Genomic DNA, 20839 nt, shown 5'->3' on the forward strand with positions numbered 1-20839 from the left:
ACATTGATTCTGATTAAGGATGAGGGAAGACATAGGTGACCTCAGTTGGGCTTGAAGCATGAGGAAGATTTAACGAGCTTGATTTGCTTATCAATCAAACAATAAAATGTAAAGTTAAAAGTTAAACCACTGAGCCAATAAAATCCTGCAAGCTGGTAACATAAGGGCTAAAGGTTTTGGGTAATTATTTACCTCCCAGAATTAGACAATTGCAAAGAGCTTGGAGAAATTTATTCGAAAGGAATGAGGATCCTGCACTCTTCCTCCCTCAGGTTAGTTAGCTTTCAAACTTTTACCCTTAATATTCTGCTTTTGAGATGATGGGAATGGGTGTTTTTCCATTAGAGAGCAGCTTAATTTGCTGTTTGGGGGCAGGGACTGTGGGAGTGGAGAAGAGAATGCCTGTGTCCTGAGATAATTCTGGTAAGTGAGAAGGGATGTTGCATTAAGTGCCATGGAACTACAGGGAATAATTTCAAGAGAATGAAATTTTCTAAAAGTATAGCTGAACAGAGACAGACAGACAGACACACACACACACATGCACACAGAGAGAGAGAGGGAGAGGAAGAGACAGAGAGAGGAAGAGAGAGAGAGAGGAAGAGAGAGAAAAACTAAATGATATATTTGGATTATTTTTGTGAAATACATTAATTTTTTTAAGCATTGATCAAATCCACAGTGCAACAATAAATGCCAATACTGAATTCTCACAGAGGAAGATTTTCATCATGCCTAAAATATCAGTCAAAACCAAACTGTTCTGGTTTGGTTCCAGTGAATTTATGGGAAAGCAAAATAAATGAAATCTAATCTGGCTTTGGGAAGTGGTTAATGATGAAGAGTTTAGGGCAGAGGACTTTATTTGCAGACTGTGAGTGAGAGCCATGGGCTGTTTCTCATAGGGAGGAAAAATGTTCAGTGCTGAGACCACATAAGCTGACATTTGAGCTATTAATAGCTCTGCACAGCACCTTAAGGAAAAGTCTCATTCTACAGTGAACTGATGACTAGCAGAGGAACAGGATGCATATGAATCCTAAAAGAACGGACACAAGCAGTCTTGGAAAGAAACACTGATGAGAAATTGATATAAGAATGGCTGGCTCCATTTCTTTGTTGTTTTTTCCTCATTTACCTGGTTTCAAAATAAATAGATAAGGCTGATGACTTACAAATTTATATTTCTACCAAGGCCCTTCTGTTCTTAGCTATGGACTCACAGACACAAAAGTTACCTGTCAATCTTCCCTTCTGGGTCTAACAGGAGTCTCAACCCCTATGTCCAAAATAAAGTTCTTGCTTTTCCTCTGAAACTTGCTGCCCTCCCTGTTCATTTCCCCAACTTTGAGTGCAACACTATTCACTCATTTGCTCAAGTCATAAGTCTGGAAGTCTCTGATGATTCTTCCCTTTCTCTTGTTCCCATATACACCTCATTAGCAAGTCTTAGTGGCATATCTCCAAAACAGGTCCTGAATGTGGTCTTTTTCACCACAGCCATCCACCATCAACACTTGCACAGGTCAAGAAACAGCTTCTTGTTCAGTCTCTTGGTTCTCAATCTTGTCCTTTATAGCCCATGTGCCACACAGTGGCCATAGTAAATCCAGTCCCCTTACCCGGCCTATAAGACCCAAAATGGTCTGGCCCCTGCCCACCCCTTTGATCTCATCACTTACCATTAACCTCCTCATTCACTCTGCATCGCCATGTTGGACTACCTTCTGCCTAGAAAAACGTGACAGACTTGCTGGTTCCTTTGCCTGGCATGTTCTTGCTCAGCGCTGCCTCCTTCTCAGTGTTCTCATTTCAGCTCAAATATGACCATTTCACACAACCACACTAGGTAAAGTGGTTAGACTAGGCAGAGTGCTTGCCCTCCTCTCCTGATGCTAATGACCTAGTTTCTGTCAGTGCTACTCTTGTTTTTTTCATACCATGTGGCATTCTTACTTCTTTCTTTTCATATGTGCCCCTCCTGGGATGTAACTTTCTCACAGGTGTACTGTCCATGCCTGCATCCCTTGCCCCACAACAGCACTGTCCTCCCTTCGCCCTCGGCTGTCTGTTCCCACTGCTCTCATTAACGTCAGCAAAACCATGATCACCCATTACTGAAAAAACTGGCAATTGATTGCTGGTTATAATAAGCACAAGGAGAGGGCAATTTAATGATTACTAAGTCCTTCAGTCATGCAGGAGATGGAGCTATGAAAGCACAACATTGCATTCATTGATTCAATAAATGTTTACTGAATCAATGAATGAACTTGCGGTCAGTGAACCCTTAGACGCTGGAACACTAGAAGAGTCTGTATGGGTATAGCCTGTGGAAAAAAATGTTACCCTGAAAGCTATGTCTTTAGTTCTTGTGACGGATAGGAGTTTTTCAATTCAACTAATTGCCCTGAGGTGTGAAAATAAATGATAAGCAAATTATTTTTCCAGCAGACTATTCAGTCCCCTCATTTTAGCAAGTTTCTTTTCAGAGTTACTAGAACTATTCCATTTGCCAATGAGTATTCGTTTGGATTTCAATTCAATTTTGAGTGCGTTTTTGAATTCCAGTGCAGACTAGAGGGCTCCATGGTCTAACATCTGTGGTTTTGAAGGACATCATTGAGGCAACTTCTCTGTCAGTTGCTCACTTACCAACTTTAGTGGTGACATTATGTAACATTTCCACTTATCTTTAAACACAATAGTGCCAAAGGATCAGGTCTATTTTCTTTTATATTAATAAGAAGAGTCCTTCACAGAGAGCACGTGGAAAATAATTTCATTTCACCAGCACCTACTGCTTATCCCTTTACATTTTATTCCTTTACATCTGCTTGGTGCTGTAACTTTATATCTGCTTGGTGCTGTAACTTCTCTGATCATTTTCAGTAGTAATGGGTTTATTGTTTATTTGTAGTCTTCAAATAATCTCATTTTGTAATTAATGGGTCCAGTCCAATGAAAACCGGAAAATTCCAAACTTGATCTAAAAGTAAACCTTCATTCCCCTGCCCTGCCAGCCACCACTCCAGCTTGGTTCTGGGGAGGGAAAGGATCATTTGGTTGGCTTCTTGTTCCCTTTCTCTGTCAGCAACTACTCTTACCCCTTTTGCTAGCTGTTGCTTCTGATCTTTGATGGCTGGTGGGTAGGGAGTTAGAAGCAAGAAGCAGGAAGTGTCTTTCTTAGCCGGAACTCTTGTGCACTGGCATTGGTGGTCTTTGGGTTGGATGAATGTTCAATGCTGAATCCTTTATTGTACCCCAGTGGTGGGATCCACCAGTCCTCCCATGTCAGGGGTGATATGTGTTCACTAACTCAGCAGTTAGGGTTCCTTTCTCAGGTGCTGGGCATCAGGCAGTCCGTCCTCTCTTTTGGGGTCATGTGGCCTCTCCAGACAGTTCTCATTTTAAGAGATTGTAAACTGGATTTTTCCTGAGTCATCTGTATCTGGTTCATAAGGGACCTGCTGGTCTCTACCTGTGCATCTTCACCCCTGCTGCTGTGGGATGTATCACAGCCTCCAGTGTGGTGTAGACCTTTGCTGTGCTCTGCAGCCTCAGACCAGGAGACACCACCTCATGCCCTTAGATTCTGAGGCATGTGTCACTCACCTTTACATACACACAAGCACACACACATAAGGGACATATGTCAAGCTCCCTGAATGACCCCCTTGCGGGCAGCTCCTATCATTTTGACTTGAAGTGACGGGGCAGTGCCCTCCTCATTTCTTTCCTGGAGTGAAAATGAATACCTGACAGAGAATACCAGCAACTGACTCTAAAACACTCACGTTCTTCATCTCAGCCTACCTGTGTCCCTGAAATTTATTTTTAATTACAGTAATAATTCAAATTACATTATTGTTGTCACTCATGTAAACAACAAAGACAAAGTTCAACTCCTGCATGGCCATTCCTGCCCTCCCCATTCCTTTGCACAGAGAGTTTCTATTTCTTCCTGGTTTAATCTAGGAGGGTTTTATATTTCCAGGAATTTATCCATCTCCTCTAGGTTTTCTAGTTTACACACATAAAGGTGTTTATAGTAGTCTTGAATGATATTTTGTATTTCTCTTGTATCAGTTGTAATATCTCCCGTTTTGTTTCACATTGAGCTTGTTTAGATCTTCTCTCTTTTTTCCTCAGTTAATGTCGCTGGTGGTCTGGCAATTTTATTTATCTTTTCAAAGAACCAGCTTTTTGTTTCATTTATCTTTTGTATTTTGTTTGTTTGTTTGTTTCAATTTCCACTTAGTTTTGCTCTGATCTTGGTTATTTCTTTTCTTCTGCTGCGTTTGGGTTTCGTTTGTTCTTATTTCTCTAGTTCCTTGAGGTGTGAACTTAGATTGTCTATTTGTGCTCTTTCAGACTTTTTGATGTAGGCATTTAATGGTATGAACTTTCCTCTTAGCACTGCTTTTCCTGTATCCCAGAGGTTTTGATAGGTTGTGTCACGGTTGTCGTTCAGTTCAAATAATTTTTAAATTTTCATCTTGATTTCATTGTTGAGCCAATGATCATTCAGGAGCAGGTTATTTAATTTCCATGTATTTGCACAGCTTTGAGAGTTCCTTTTGGAGTTGATTTCCAATTTTATTCCACAGTGGTCTGAGGGAGTACTTGATATAATTTCGATTTCCTTAAATTTGTTGAGACTTGTTTTGTGGCCTATCATATGGTCTGTCTTGGAGAATGTTCCATGTGCTGATGAATAGAATGTCTAGTCTGCAGTTGTTAGGTAGAGTGTTCTGTAAATATCTGTTAAGTCTATTTGTTCTAGGATATAGTTTAAGTCCATTGTTTCTTTGTTGACTTTCTGTCTTGATGACCTGTCTAGTGCTGTCTGTGGAGTATTGAAGTCCCCAACTATTATTGTCTTGCTGTCTATCTCATTTCTTAGATCTAGTAGTAATTGTTTTATAAATTTAAGAGCTCCAGTGTTAGGTGCATGTATATTTAGGATTGTGGTATTTTCCTGTTGGACTAGTCCTTTTGTCATTATATAATGTTTCTCTTCATCTTTTTCAACTGTTGTTGCTTTTAAGTTTGCTTTGTCTGATATAAGAATAGCTACTCCTGCTTGCTTTTGGTGTCCTTTTGCGTGGAATATCTATTCTCACCTCTTAAGTTTATGTGAATCCTTATGTTTTAGGTGAGTCTCTTGAAGACTGTAGGTACTTGATTGTTTACCTGTCTTTTAAATCTTTATACGCTTTTATATATGTATCCTATTCTTTGATAACCATATAGTATTCAGAAAATATCTGCATTTAATTATGCAAATATTAAATAATCATTAGTTAGCTCCTGACTTTTTGCTTTTACAAATATTGTTTTAAGGAGTGTCCTGAAACATACTATTCTGTGTGGCTGTGCCTATTAGTCTCTGGTACACACCATAAAGCAGCAATACAAGTGAGAAGATGCAGCTTGACTCCCTCAAATAATAGCTCATTTCCCCACATTTTTGCCTAAGCTTGTAACAGTCTTAAAATGTTTATGAAAATTAATAGGTAAGAAATAATAGGATCTTGTTCTTTTAATATCCATGTCCTTGATAGTGAAGTGATGCATATTTTCCCATGTTTGTTCTTAATCTATATTCACATATCATTCCAATAGTTTCCTACTTCTTACCAATTTACTGTATTTTATTTTTTTATTAGCTAGAAGTTGAACAAATGCTACTCCATATCTGATAGAATGCTGTAATCAATTTCTCCCCTTCTGAAACTGATCTTTTATGGTATCTATTATTATAAAGTCATCTTTTATGGTATCTATTGCTATAAATAAGTTTTGTTCTTTTCATGTCCTGCAGTATCCTTAAATATGTTTAGGTGTAGATTCTTTTCATTTCCCTAGCTTGAGACTCATTTTGATTCCTGAATCTGAGAAATCTTGTGGTTTCATCTATTCTAAAAAATTCCTATTCGTTATTTCCTAAAGAATTGCCTTTTCTCAATTCTCTTTATTTTGTCCTCCTAGAAGTCCTATTCAACATACATTGGACCTTTTCCCTCCATTTTCCAGTTTCTTAACTTTGCTGTCATCCCTCATCATCTCACTGAGCTTTATTCTGTATACTTTACATAACTCATTGCCTTTGATTTTGCTAATTCTTTCATTAGCTATGTCTAGTCACTTAGTTTGAAATTTTAATGCCTACTTATTTTTGTATTTCAAGTAGTATCTTTCTTAAATCTGCCTATTCTTTTTGGTATCTTTTTATGTTTTAGGGTCCACATTTTATTTCTTCAATTATTTAAAGCATACTTATGTAATGTCTTTGTCAGTTTATTCTATTTTTGGAAGTTCTCAGTAGTTTAATTTTGCTATGCATTGAGTCTGAAAACTTGTTTTGGATGGATCATTTCTTTGAGTGTTTGTAATTTTTTATTTTGAGCTCATAATATATAGAGCTTCATCTGCAGTAATTCTGTGTAATCTGTTTTGAGCGAATCAGACTGGGCTTGATTCTTTGGTCAGTTTTTTAGCTGGGGATGAATTCTCAGACAATGAAGGAAGTATGAATTTCAACCCTCAATTCTCCATAACCTAGATATGAACTTTCACAGTTTTCAGGTGAAGTACTTTATTTTCAAACCAGAACTTAGGACAAAGAGGGTTGTCACTGTTATTGTTGAAAGGGGAAGAGCCTCTTTAACCTTTGAACCCCTTTGAGGCATCTAACTCTATATTAGAATCTCCCTTATAATCGCCTCCCTGGCATAGGCCTAAGGCTTCATCCTTCATCCCCACAGGGGCTTAGATCTCAGGCCCCCACATCACTGAAATTGATGCTTCTGTGCCCCAATCTCATGGTCACTAAAATTAGCGCAGACATCTAACTTGATGGATGTATCTCTTACTGTCTTTGCAGCTATGTAAAAGGGTGTTTGCTATATTTTATGTAATATGTATAGGTGTTTATAATAGTTTTTCAGGTAATTTAATCCACTGGAATCTCCTAGATGAAATTTCAAATAAGGTTGTCAAGTTTTCATGTCCATTTAATACTAATATCAATTTAGAGACATGGGAACACAGAACTAGAAAGGATATTACAATTTATGAAGGCAATCCAGGCCAGATTCCTCACTTGTGAGACACAGATACTAAGACCCAGGGTAAACTGCGACCTTTCAAAGACCAACCAATTGGTTAGTGATAAAGCCAGGATGACAAATTAGTTTTCACGAACCCTAATCTAGCACTTTTCTTATAGAACAACATTTGCTCCTAGTTCTTGGAAAGAATTGGGGCGGTATCATATAAGATTCTCTCTGTATTTGCTTTTGCATTCTTTTTATTTTAGTAAGTAAATGTCAGTCCCTGGGAAGAGAGAACCAAAATGTCTGCTGGACCAGATGTCAAAGCTACAGTGGGGGACATTTCCAATGATGGCAATTTAAATATGGCTCAAGAGGAATGCTCCAGGAAAGGTAAAATCATGCACAGTAATCTGGTAGTAAATAAAACTAGGATCTATGGCACCTTGACTTGTAGTAAATAAAACTAGGATCTGTTGGCACCTTGACTTGTGTTAGTAAATAAAACTAAGATCTGTGGCATCTTTTGTTGATACACATCATTTTCCTCACTACCACCAATTGCCAAGAATTCTATATGGCTATAAATAGCTATTGATAATTATTTCATTTCTCACAAGAAACTTTGAAGGTATATAAGACAGGCAGGTATCGTGACATTATTTAGAGATGAAGGAAAAAAATCAGAGCAAGTTCTAAGTAGGAAATATAGAAACCAACCTTGGCTTGTCTGATTCTAAGCTCAAGACATGTCCCATTGGATCTCTCTGCTCATGTTAAATCCAAACCTGACCCCGATCCCAAAATGGGCTTTTTGTTTCTACCATGTCACAGAAGTCACCTTTCTTCCTTTCTCTTATCTATATTACAATATCATGCTTTTTATAATATGCATTAAGGAAAACTGTAGAACATCTTATTTTACCCTAAATGCTTAATGAGTTATAACTATGTTATCCATTAATTCTTCTAAGGATATAGTCATTTCATAAGATAATGCCTTTAAAAGGCAAAACACTAACCAAGAAGGAATGCTTTGTAATACTCAACATTTTTAGCCAGTTTGTCTGTTTTGTCTGTTAAGAATTATGCATATCTTCAAGAAAAGGGATTTCTCCTAATCTCGTCCATCACAGAAGAAGTCAGGAAATTTGCATGTTAGTACTCATCCTACAACCTGTCACCATTGGACCCAGAATGAATACTGTTCCAGTAGTCTGGGCTGAAAGTCTCATCTGTTTCTAAGGACTTCAGAGTCTACTCGACTATACCATTGGCCAAATTCTTTTTATCATTCTCTCTCTCCCTCAAAATTGGTAATGTGAAGAACTTATGTGTAAAATTTTACCAAGGTACAGTATGGCATACTGTACCTAAGCGCAGGTCAGAAATCATAATGCTTGAGTTTGCAATCCTGATTCTGCCATTTATGAGCTCATTATTACCACTCACGTAGTGTCCCTTCCTCAGCCCACCTTTTGGCAGTCGTTGGGAAGTTCATCTATAATTTGTCTAAAGTGGAACCACTATGGTCTTTCTGGATTTTTCTATAGTCTCCTACAACATCTGGCCTACCATGCCACCCAGTCCTCTGGTGACCACTCTGGGCTATAGCTATACTGGACAACTACTTTGTAACCAGCTTTACCCCAGCTTGTTGTTTCAAACAGCATCATGCTATTAACACTCATCCTCTTTTGGCAGTCTCATCCTACCTAATAAGATGGAAAGTACTTCCATCTAGGTTGAAACTAAGGAATTATTCCTACCACACATTACAAACTCCAAGTCTTGCAGACAGATTTAATACAATTTGGAAGAAATTGAGAGAGGAGCCAAGAGCTGATAAAACTCCCATCCTTGAGGCATGGTGCAGTGTTACAGCAAGAACAAAGAGGATGCTGTGGAGCTTCAGCTCGTGCTCCCCAGCTTGGAGTGGCAGTGTCCAGAAGCTGGGGAGACCACAGACCCCATGAGCCCCTCAAGGGTCTACAGTGCTGGGGTGTGCTGGGTAAAGCGTGCATGGGCCCACGTTCTGCAGCTTTCCCCTCACGCTTCACTGGCCTTTCTGATCTGCAATTTAGCATTAGGGGCCAGTGCTACAAAGCAGAGGAAAATATGAGCTACTCCTCCAAGCCTTATCAAGTTATTTTGTTGTGTATCCAAGTATTTCTCACAAATGCTTAGGAATAAACCTTGCTGATTGCTTTGTCTGTTGGTGTCCAACATCAGTTTTCCTCTCATCTCCTCCTCTGGCTCATGCTTACTGGGCATGGCTGAATCTTCTGTATCAGACTCCCAGGGCACTGCTGGGGCTTTCTCTGGGTACCAGTACTCCCATCCCCAAAGGCTACTGATGTCTTTGCTGTGCTTCTAAGACACTTAGTGAGCTGAATCCAGGTGTTCCATGGGATGTGGAGAAATGCCCCTTCCCCCATTATCTGGTCACCTGGTTACACAAAGGAACTGCTCCAATAACCCAGAAACCTTGAGTGAATAAAGCTGGGCCTTCAGGTTCTGCCTGAAGATCAGTAGTTTTTCCCTCTCAGGCTCAGTTAGGGATTTCTGGGGCCAGGCTGGAGACAGACATCACTTTGACCTTCTGATCCCCCTTTCCCCCAGAGGTCCATGAGCTTCTGTATCAGTCTGGGTTATATCACAAAATCAAAAGCAAATCTAGGTATTTTTGAGCAGAAAGATTAATATAGGGGACTGGAAGATTCCACAGATGTTGGAAGGCTAGGGAAGCAAAAGTCAGGTTGGTTACTTTCAGAAAATCTGGGACATTACACTGCCAATGATCCCAGCCATGTGCATCACAAAGTGGATGTTTTTGAGACGGACCCCCAAAGTCATAGGCAGAAATCCCATGTCTAACATGACTGATTCTCGCTTATCAACCTGCAGCTGCCTCCAGAGCACAGTGGTTTCTCACTGAGTTCAGCCTGACACATTGTGCCAGAATGTCTTCATCTGTGGAATCTGAATGGAATCCTGAGGATTGTAGCTTCCAGATATTTGTTCCTCTGTTACTGTGGAGACCACAGAAGGGTGGGAAAGGCACTGAGAACAATATCAGGGACAGTGTCCTTTCTCCATATCAAATGCCTGCAGGGAAAACATATTGCCCCCCTCCATGGGGAAGAATGCCATCAGAAGGCGCATTTACAATAGCACCCCCTTCTGAAAGCTGTGGAAATGAATAAAACAAGCACAACACTTGAGAAAGTACTTCCATCTAGGTTGAAACTAAGGAATTATTCCTACCACACACTACAAACTCCAAGTCTTGCAGACAGATTTAATACAATTTGGAAGAAATAGAGAGAGGAGCCAAGAGCTGATAAAACTCCCATCCTTGAGGCATGGTGCAGTGTTACAGCAAGAACAAAGAGGATGCTGTGGAGCTTCAGCTCGTGCTCCCCAGCTTGGAGTGGCAGTGTCCAGAAGCTGGGCAGACCACAGACCCCATGAGCCCCTCAAGGGTCTACAGTGCTGGGGTGTGCTGGGTAAAGCGTGCATGGGCCCACGTTCTGCAGCTTTCCCCTCACGCTTCACTGGCCTTTCTGATCTGCAATTTAGCATTAGGGGCCAGTGCTACAAAGCAGAGGAAAATATGAGTGATTGCAGAAATCAACTTGGAAATTTGGAAGACTTTCTCTCAAATTATATAATGTTATTGCAGAATTAAAATGGTACAGTAGTTAGCTTCCCTTGAATTGGTGAAGGAATTTCCTACCTCCTCCTCCCCACCTGCTGCCACAGCCCACCCACATACACCACCGCATCATAGCTGGGCCTCAAACCAGCATGGGTGGCCCTGTGCAGGGGTTTCAAAATGTGAGAAAAAAGTCACACACGACTGGCTTTTATAGTCCAAGGCTGTAGGGGTGGACTACAAGGAACCTACGTAAATATGTTTGCATATTTACGTAGGAAGAGTAAGGTAAGGCGTGTGTTAGATAGAAGAGAAATCAACAGGTACACTTATGAAAGATCACAGTTCATTATAATAGCTGTCACATAATGAGTGCAAGCCCTATGTTAGACGCTGTTTTAAGCAGTTTGTATGTATTAATTCATTGAATTCTCACAACAATCCTTCAGGGAAAGTGCTACTAGCATCATCCCCATTTTGTAGGAGCCTGCTCAGGCACAGAGGGATGAAGTAACACATCTTAATCATCCAGGCATAAAGAGGTAGCAGCTGGATTCAAATCAGCTGTTGTTAGCCTTTACATCACACTGCTGTGCTTATATTATTACAGGGAAATTGAGGAATATTTTCATTTTCAATTTCTTAAAGTTCTCAATGACAATAATAATAGTAATAAAGCATAGAGTATAGGAAGTAAATCAACAGAAGAATATGGAAGAAGTCCCTAATATAGATGAGAAAGGAAACAAAGGAGGAAAAAAATGTCAGTGCGGAATTAAAATGGAATTAGCAGCAGCAAGGAGAAGACAGATTTGAAAAAGGGAAGAAAACAGAGATTGTATAATAAAAAATGAAAACTAGTTAATTAAACATCTGATCCACTGAGCCTAAAACTTTAAGGAAATTACATAGAAAAATGAAATAGACAACTTAAATGTAGAAAATAGTGTGAACTCAAATCATTAAAAAATTGGATTAAAAATATATACAAGAGCTGATTCTTTGATAAAAGAAGATTCCACTCAATGCAATAAAACAATCCACTACTCAGATTAATCAGGAAGAGATATTAAATACAAGCAGTTATGAGAAAATAGGAGACAGAAGCATCGAACATGTATAAAAGCTAATTATATGGAAAGTACATAAGTAAATGATTTTCTAGGAATTAAAATTTATAATTATAAAAACTTTACATAATCATAATTTACTTATTAAAATTTAATATTTTAAATATAATTTAATTATAACTTTGTAGAAATTATGATTTCTAGGAATAATACATTTTATGTTTCTAATTTATAAATCTGAATAAAGAAAAAAATTATACATGTCAAAAAACACCTAAGAAATGAAGAAACTTGTCAAAAAGTTATTTGTTTTAAAACACAGAAACAAACAAATATATTCTAGTAGTTTCACTAGAAAAATTATATGAGAGTTTTAAGGAGCAGAAAATGCCTATTTATCCTGTGCAGAAGAGTTCCAAATAGTTTATATATAGCACTCTATCTTCTGAAAATGGAGCTTAGCTCCTCACTCCTTAAGTGTGACTGGTGCTTGTGACTTCTTCCAAAGTACATTTGTACATATTAATTCATACAAAACATTAAAAGGAGAAAAAGAAAAAGGAGAGTAATTTTACAGTGGAGCAACCTGACAAACACTACCTCAAGCCAGGGGACCAAGGTCAACTCAATAGTAAGAAGCCTTGTTGACAGTGTGTGGCCATAATATGATGTGGCGAGAATGGCAGTTTACCTCCATGGCCTTCCTCTCAAACACACAATTCCAGTCTAATCATGAGAAAAATATCAGACAAATTTCAGTTAAGGGACGCTCCACAAAACACCTGACTGGTGCGTTTCAAAACTATCAAGATCTTTAGACATTTTCGACTACAAGGTACTTAGAATACATTTTAGAAACAAGGTAAGTCTGAGAAAATGTCATACACAAGAAGAGTCCAAGGAGACATGACAACTAAATGTAATGTGGTTCTCTATATGGGACTATATGGGATTCTGGAACAGAAAGGACATTAGGTAAAACTAAGATAGCTGAATAAACTGTGGACTTTAGTTGTTAATAATATATCACTGTAGGTTTATTAATTGCAACAAATGCACCATAAGATATTAATAACAGAGGAAATTTTGTGTGAGATATTGAGGAACTCAATAATTCTATAAATCTAAAACTGTTCTAAAATCAAAAATTTATTAAGAAGAAAAATGGCTATGTACCTAAAACATTTCAGATCATAGATTGAGATGGAAGCTTATAACTTAAAAAAAAAAAACAAAGCTAGTATAGCAAAAAATAACACACATATATACATAAACAACATTTTAAGCTCAACTATACATACTAAATAAAATTCTAGCTAAAACACTAGCCAAATACATCATATTTTTAAATTTTGTAATAGCCTATTAAGAATAAGAAGAGATCATCTCAATAATACGAAGGTGGTAGGCTATTATAATTATAATGAACTTACATAAACATATTCAGTTGTTATCACAGTGCCTTGATGTAGACTCTATTATTAATTCCATTTTTCAGGCAAAATTTGGGGGCCACAGAGAGCTCAGTACCTTGCCCCAGAACACACAGCTGTAAGTAGAACACACAAGCTGGAATTGGAATGCAGGTGTCTGATTCCAGGATTAAAATATATTTTATAAAACTTATGTATTCCCATAAAAATGTTTAAAGGTAGTAACAGAGTAGTTTAATATAATTAAAGGACATGTCATACCAACAACCAGCAGCATACCTAATGGTGTAATGTGAGAAGCAGTCTCAGTAAATGCAAATATAGCTGAGGTGCCCATTCTTACCATTCCTGTTTTGTCTATTTTTTTGAAAATACCAGTGAATTAAATTACCCAGGAGAATGAAATAAGTGTTGCAAACAGTAAACATAATCAACTACATTTTTCATTATTTGTACATAATTTGTCTTTCTTTATTGAATCAAAACCCAATGGGGAAAAACCTGATGAAAATGATAGGAAAAAGAGCTCAGTTACACAACAAAAAAAAGTACTTCACCAAATTTGTGAAGGCCTTAACTGAAAATAACTATAAAATTCCACCTTGGACTGAGTAAAAGACCAATACTAGTACATGGGTAGGTATCCCTTCTTGACTAGAAGACAATACTATAAATGTGGCAATCCTTCTGAATTTAATCTGTCATATCAATATGACTGATCAAAATTCCAATGTAGATTTTCATGGATGGTGCATTGGCTGGTTGGGGATGGGGAACTAAATGCTCTCAGAGTTGAACCAAAGGTAAGAGCAGGAACTTAGCAAGAGCATTACTACACAAAACAAAACCATGCTGTTCATTCCAAGAACATTTGCTCCCTTTCAGAGCCAAGAAAATGGCATCTTCATACCTTGTGATCATACATTACCTCTGGGATTTCTCTACAGGGATAGTGGATGAACTCTTCCCGCTGTTGTCAAACTAATATATTTGGACTCAACCAGAGGGATATACCTAGAGCTCCTATGGAACACTAGCAAATTTTGTGTAAGCATAGATTACAGTATTAACATGAAGTTTAAATACTTCTATGATCTAACCATCGCCTATCTTTCAAGTTTCATCTCTCCCCAGCCCCAGATAAGCTAATCTTCCATGTTTCCTGGTTATAAATGGCACTTCCAGCTATCCCAGCTGCCCAAGCAGGAAACTTGGGAGTCACTTCCAGCAATTTCCTTTCTGTCACTGTCCATATCCAATCGGTCACTGCTCCCAGCCAATTCTTTCTCTAAATCAATTTCTTCCCATTCCCATTCTAATCTTCTCATCCCAGAGCCCTGCCTGAAAAACTCTCCCCTAAGGCTTGTTCTGACCAACTCCACACATTCTTCAAGTCTCTGTTTGAGAAATGCTTCTGAGGGAGCCACCTCCCCCATTACCTCCCAGGGGGACAGAAGTCTACTACACAACTACAGAGGAATGTCTCTCTTTCTGTATTTCTGCATCTCATACAGTTACCAATCTTCTCCTTCTTCCAGACTTAGGGAGAGTGGGAGAAAAGCATTCTGATTGTTACTTTGCATGCCCTTCTCCTCTCAGGCTTTTGTTCAGTCCGGCATGGGCTGGCCCTCATCTTGCAGCTCTGTAATTTTTCGATTTACACCCAACAAATGAACTTGAGCATTGCCATTCCGGCTATGGTGAACAACACAGCTCCACCTAGCCAGCCCAATGCCTCCACAGAACGGCCCTCCACTGACTCCCAGGACTACTGGAATGAAACTCTAAAAGAATTTAAAGCAATGGTAAGTTTAATGAGACTCTGGACTCTTTCTTTGACTCAAATAATTCGACTTAAAGACTTATCTTAGAGTGAGATTCATTTAACCACTAAGTATTTACTGAACATGTACTATGTGCCAGGAATGGCACAAGTACCTAAGTATCAGGCCAAGCATGGTGGCTCACATCTGTAATCCCAGCACTTTGGGAGGCCGAGGCATCTTTACTAAAAATACGAAAGTCAGCCAGGCATGGTCGTAGGCACCTGTAATCCCAGCTACTCTGGAGGCTGAGAGAGAAGAATTGATTGAACTGGGGAGGCGGAAGTTGCAGTGAGCAGAGATCATGCCACTGCACTCCAGTCTGGGTGACAAAGAGATTCTGTCTTAAAAAAAGAAAAAAGAAAAGAAAAGAAAAGAAAAGAAAGGAATAAAGAACATAATAAATATCTAAGGGGATTGCGTCACTACTTAGTGTCTATGAGTGTAACCAGGGGCTAAGTTAGAATAAATGAAAAATTTTACCATTTAGGGGACATAAATTCTTCCCCTACAATGATGAAAATCTGTACAAAATATGTTTCACAGATTTGTCCGCTTTCTCTTCCTTCCACATATTTTTTTAATTACCTTGCTTACGATGCTTTCTTCTTTATAGCCTTTGTTTCTTTACGAGCTCTCTTATATTTTAATTTTTAGTTCATTGTGTCAGAGTGAGCGGAAAGAGTATGTTGGGCATATATTTTAAATACATGATACTGGTATATTGGGGGAACTGAAGAGATGTAAAAAGAAAGATAACTGCCAATTTTTTTTTTGCCTCTCAAGGCCTCACAATGAAAACTGTCAATTCTTCAGCTAAAGACAAACAGTAACTCTCTTTGTCATCTAGGCCCCTGCATATGACTGGAGTCCTGAAATCCAGGGAATCATCCTCAGCTCCCTCAACTATGGCTCATTCTTGGCTCCAATCCCCAGTGGCTACGTGGCTGGAATATTTGGAGCCAAGTATGTGGTTGGTGCTGGCTTGTTTATTTCCTCATTCCTGACCCTCTTCATTCCACTGGCAGCTAATGCAGGAGTGGCCTTGCTCATTGTCCTCCGGATTGTACAAGGCATAGCCCAGGTACCAAGATGTTTTCCAGGTGTAAGTGGGATATAGGTTCCAGAATGACCTCAGATCTCCAAGAATGGAATTTTTTCCCCCAGGTTATGGTATTAACTGGTCAATATTCAATTTGGGTCAAATGGGCTCCCCCACTGGAAAGGAGTCAACTCACCACCATTGCTGGATCAGGTAATTGATACCCTAAACCCCACTTTATATGCACTGTTCAAGAGAACTCAGCAAAGTCCTGTCAATAGAACCAAGATCTTATATATCAATCACTCTGTCTTCATAGTCCTTGCTTTAAAGGACTACCCCATACTGCCTTTCTTGATTGTAACTGAATGACCTGAATGCTTACTATGTGCCAAACATTCTTGTGTTTTGCACATATTTTCATCTTATCCTCAAAACAGTTTTATAAGTCAGCTGTATATAATTACTTCCATTTCACATATATGGAATTTCAGACACAAATAGAGTAATAACTTGTCCAAGAGCACATAGTTACCAAGTGAAGGAGCAGGATTTGAACCTAGATAGTTTGACTTGAAACTCATACCTTCCCTCACTGTGCAACTCAGCGTTGTAGAAAGCACATAGAGCCCCAAGACGGGTCCTCTCACCCAGAATATACTCACTTTTTCTGTTCAGGGTCAATGCTGGGGTCCTTCATTGTTCTACTCATTGGTGGTCTCCTTTGCCAGACCATAGGATGGCCTTATGTCTTCTATATCTTTGGTGAGTTTGCTTTTCAAATCTCAATTTTTTATGACAGAGAATTCTGTGATGCAATTTATCTATGGTTAACCAAATCCTAATAGATATGGATATTTACATAGCTAAAGCTGGTAGTCTTCAGAGTCAACTGTGTTTAACATTTAAGTTTCAGCAGTCTGAGTGTGTAGCTAGAATAATCTTATGACATTAGAGGCATCATAACATTCCTTACTGCTTCTAAATTTAACCTAAAGGAATTCAGAGCAAATTATTTCATAAGATGTTGAAAATGTTATCTTAGGCTAGGCGTGGTGGCTCATGCCTGTAATCCCAGCACTTTGGGAGGCTGAGGCAGGTGGATCACATGAGGCCAGGAGTTTGAGACCAGCCTGGCCAACATGGTTAAACCCCGTCTCTACTAAAAATACAAAAATTAGCCGAGCATGATGCTGCATGCCTGTAATCCCAGCTACTCGGGAGGCTGAGGTGGGAGAATCGCTTGAACCCAGGAGGTGGAGGTTGCAGTGAGTCGAGATCACGCTACTACACTCCAGCCTGTGCGACAGAGTGAGACCCTGTCTCAAGAGACTAAAAAAAAAAAAAGAAAATGTTATTTTAGTCAGACTACATTTTAGTCATGTTTTTAAATTTAATATATTCTTTAAAATTTCTCCAGTCATTATTATGGCAAAAACCACAATTACTTTTGCACCAAATTAATATCATAGTCAGAAAGTTGTGTGACTGTGACCTAATCATATGTAAAATGCTAATTAGAGTAAGAATCAACCAGTGGAGCCTGCAGGACAGGGCAGATTATGTAAGGTTCAGGAGCAGACATAATATACAGAGAGATGCTACAGAAAGTTTCCAAAGACACATGGAAAGTTCCAGAAGCAGTATTTTACTACATTACAGTTTTACCTTCGTGGAACTGTGGTTGGACTCTGCCTAGCTGCTGTCAGTTAGAGTTTGTTCAATATCTGAAACATTCTCCAAAATCCCACCCCTAAATTGTTTATGGTAATTCCTTATAGTCCCACTAGTGTGCTCATTAGCGGCGGGCCTCTTAGATCAAGGGTTTCTGTAAAATCAGGTCAATATATTCACCAAAAAAAATATGTAATGATTCCACAGCACACCAACCTTCAAAGTTTTTATCATGAAAACATTCAAAGGGCAGATTACAAAAATTATTCAAACAATGAGAAAATCTTACTGTGCTTATGGTTTCAAGAAACAGTAAGGACCATATACATGATAGAAACTCACTCAATATTTGTTGAATAAATATTAACATCCTCCAACTCCAATGTGCAACATTGCTAATTTTCATATCTATCCCTCCCCACTTGATTAAGTTCCCTGATGGCAAAACTGTGTCTTTGTCATTTTATATTCTTAAAATGTAGCAAAATGCCTGGTGTATAGTGGCTGCTGTATGATGTTTGTGAAGGAATTTGTAAATGACATGCTAGCCAAATAAAGAGAGCTCATAAGATTTCTTAAGATTCTAAAAAGGGAATTTGAAGATGGGCCATATTTCCACTCAATACTGATAATGTTAAATTCCCAACTCTGTAATAATGTATATATCAGAAAAAAATCTTTGCTGAGGATTAATTTCATTTCATGTCTAGAAATTGGGTAATTAATTCCACATAATAATGTACTGCTTCTCACTTGTATGTGCTTTGAGGAAGATAAGAGATAGATACGGAAAGGTTTAATGATGAAAGGAACTCTGCAAAGCATGACTAGCAGGAGGGATGCCGAGTGGTATGTGAATGGTGAGGGCATTTTCAAGCACGTGGGGCAAACACGCTACTTACTTGTAAGTGTGCTATAGCTTTAATAATAGTGCATTTCAAAATCTCCCAGAACTCAGTGGTTTAAAACAGTAATCATTTATTCCCATGGTTCTTTGTGGGACAGCTGGGTGGCTCCACTCTCTGTGTCTGTCATCTGCCTTGGTCAAAGGATGAGCTGGAACATAGTCTTCCAATAGCAGTGCGCAAGACCCAAGAGGATAAGTTTTAAAAAAAATGGTTTTTAATGCCTAGGCTTGAAACTCCTCCATACCATTGGCAAAAGCAAGTTGTATGGCCAAGGTCAAAGTCAAGTGGTGAGGAAGTACCCTCCCCCTGTGATAGGGCCATGCAAGGGATAGATGCCAGGAAGAGTGGAGTACTGAGGCTAGTCACTCTGTCAACCACAGGAATCATCTTAGAGTCAAACTGAAAGAAGTACTTCCATCCATCCAGTGCTAACTGGATCCTCTTTTCCTAGGAGGAATTGGCTGTGCCTGTTGTCTTCTCTGGTTTCCTCTCATTTATGATGATCCTGTGAATCATCCCTTTATCAGTGCTGGTGAGAAGAGATACATTGTGTGTTCATTGGCTCAGCAGGTACATTGAGAAATTCCTCTGACATTTCTCTATGTCCCTCTAGACGCCTCAGAGATGCAGAGTGCGATAGACAGAGCTGCCTTCTGATGGAGGGGACATTGCTGTGTGCTTTCTTCTAGGACTGTTCACCAGGCTGGTCTCTTCCCATTAGAGCTATGATCAAATCCTTACCACTCTGGGCCATTTTAGTCTCTTATTTCTGTGAATACTGGCTTTTTTATACCATTATGGCGTACACACCAACGTACATCAGCTCGGTACTTCAAGCCAACCTCAGAGATGTAAGTATAGAGAAAACTCATTCTGATCTTCTGTTTAAATGCTTAAATATAGAGAGCTCATATATAATCCTGTGTCTCTCCCATGGTCACAAAATCGGGGGATTAGGACCAGGACCTCCATGTAGGAAATGGAGTCTAGTTAATTTGGATTCTGATTGATCTCAATGTGGTTCACTACTTACTGCAGCAGGATGATACATATAGTTCTAGGTCAGTTTGATTTTACTGTCATATTTTATATACTATCATATTTTATACTATATACTATCATATTTTAAGGGCCCTGTGCAAAATTTTTATACTCAATCCAATCAAAATTTGCAAACAAGATGCTCTGCTGGTAGCATAAATAATAAAAATTAGCAAAACAAATTCTGCCTCTGAGAAAATTGTGACAGAGAAACATAAACAACATATGCTGAAAATAAGATATTAATAGGACATAAAGTCCCAAAAAAGACTTACATAGACATTTGTGGACTCATGTTTGTTTTAAAAAATCATTTTTATTCAAGTATAACACATAGAAAGAAAAGTGCATATATGTGTACAGCTCTCTGAATTTTCACAGAAGAAACAGATGCTCTGAATGGCTGACAGGAGCCTTCCAATTCCTGCTAGATGGATGTCTTAAAAGTGGCTAAGAGTGTATCAGATTTCATAACCTGTTAGTGACAGTTCACAAAGCCAATGTTACTCTTGTACTCTCTGTACTCAGGAAGAAGCTTTCTCATATTGATTGGGTTCCTCTGGTGAAAATGTGCTAAGTAGCCAACAGAGAGCTGATCTTCTTAGCAGTAGTCAGCATCTGCATGCAAGCAGGCTGCAGGCACTGAGATTAGAAAGCCCCAGGAGGGAGTGGCTCTGGGTCTTTTCAAAGAGGAGGAGGGCCAGAAATTAAACCAGAACCTTAATCCAGGGGATCAGGGGACCAGATAAGCAAGAGGCCAGTGCTAAGCAACAGACTTCCTGAGGCTGGCTGTTGGGAATGATTTGTCTCTGGTGTGAGGCTGGGTGGGCTTGACCCTCAGAGGCCAAGGCTGAGGAAGAGGAAGATGGGAGAATGAATGGAAAGACAAATTGTGATCAGAAAGCAGAGCTTTCCAGGCTAAAAAGTTAAGAGACCTGGATTCTCATTGCCCTCAGGGTATTTTCTCACTAAGTAACCTAATCTTGACAGCCTTGGCTTACTCATCTGTAAAATGAACTACTTGAACCAGGTGAGAGCTGAATCCTTTCCATTGTTTGGATTATATATAACAGAGGAGTCTCCTTTTCATTGCATTTTATTCAGTAGAATTTTTTTTTTTTTTTTTTTTTTT

At 38.9% G+C, this 20839-nt stretch overlaps 1 protein-coding gene across 2 annotated transcripts in view; it reads left to right on the plus strand.

Annotated features, from left to right (window-relative positions):
• The first annotated feature begins 188 nt into the window (after window positions 1-188).
• The window catches only part of SLC17A4 (solute carrier family 17, member 4), a 27134-nt gene continuing 6483 nt past the window's right edge, over window positions 189-20839 (plus strand). Inside the window, exons 1-9 of one of the 2 annotated variants that reach the window (XM_011962818.1) lie at window positions 189-272; window positions 7325-7451; window positions 14167-14266; window positions 14819-15024; window positions 15893-16126; window positions 16210-16297; window positions 16763-16849; window positions 19118-19236; window positions 19356-19517. In XM_011962818.1, coding sequence (XP_011818208.1) covers window positions 14890-15024; window positions 15893-16126; window positions 16210-16297; window positions 16763-16849; window positions 19118-19236; window positions 19356-19517 — 825 coding nt within the window. In that variant the 5' untranslated portion in view covers window positions 189-272; window positions 7325-7451; window positions 14167-14266; window positions 14819-14889. The remainder of the gene's footprint in view (window positions 273-7324; window positions 7452-14166; window positions 14267-14818; window positions 15025-15892; window positions 16127-16209; window positions 16298-16762; window positions 16850-19117; window positions 19237-19355; window positions 19518-20839) is intronic. The other variant, XM_011962817.1, reaches the window with a different exon arrangement.

The sequence above is a fragment of the Colobus angolensis genome, unplaced genomic scaffold, assembly GCF_000951035.1.
Source record: "Colobus angolensis palliatus isolate OR3802 unplaced genomic scaffold, Cang.pa_1.0 Scaffold6, whole genome shotgun sequence".
Classification (NCBI taxonomy): domain Eukaryota; kingdom Metazoa; phylum Chordata; class Mammalia; order Primates; family Cercopithecidae; genus Colobus; species Colobus angolensis.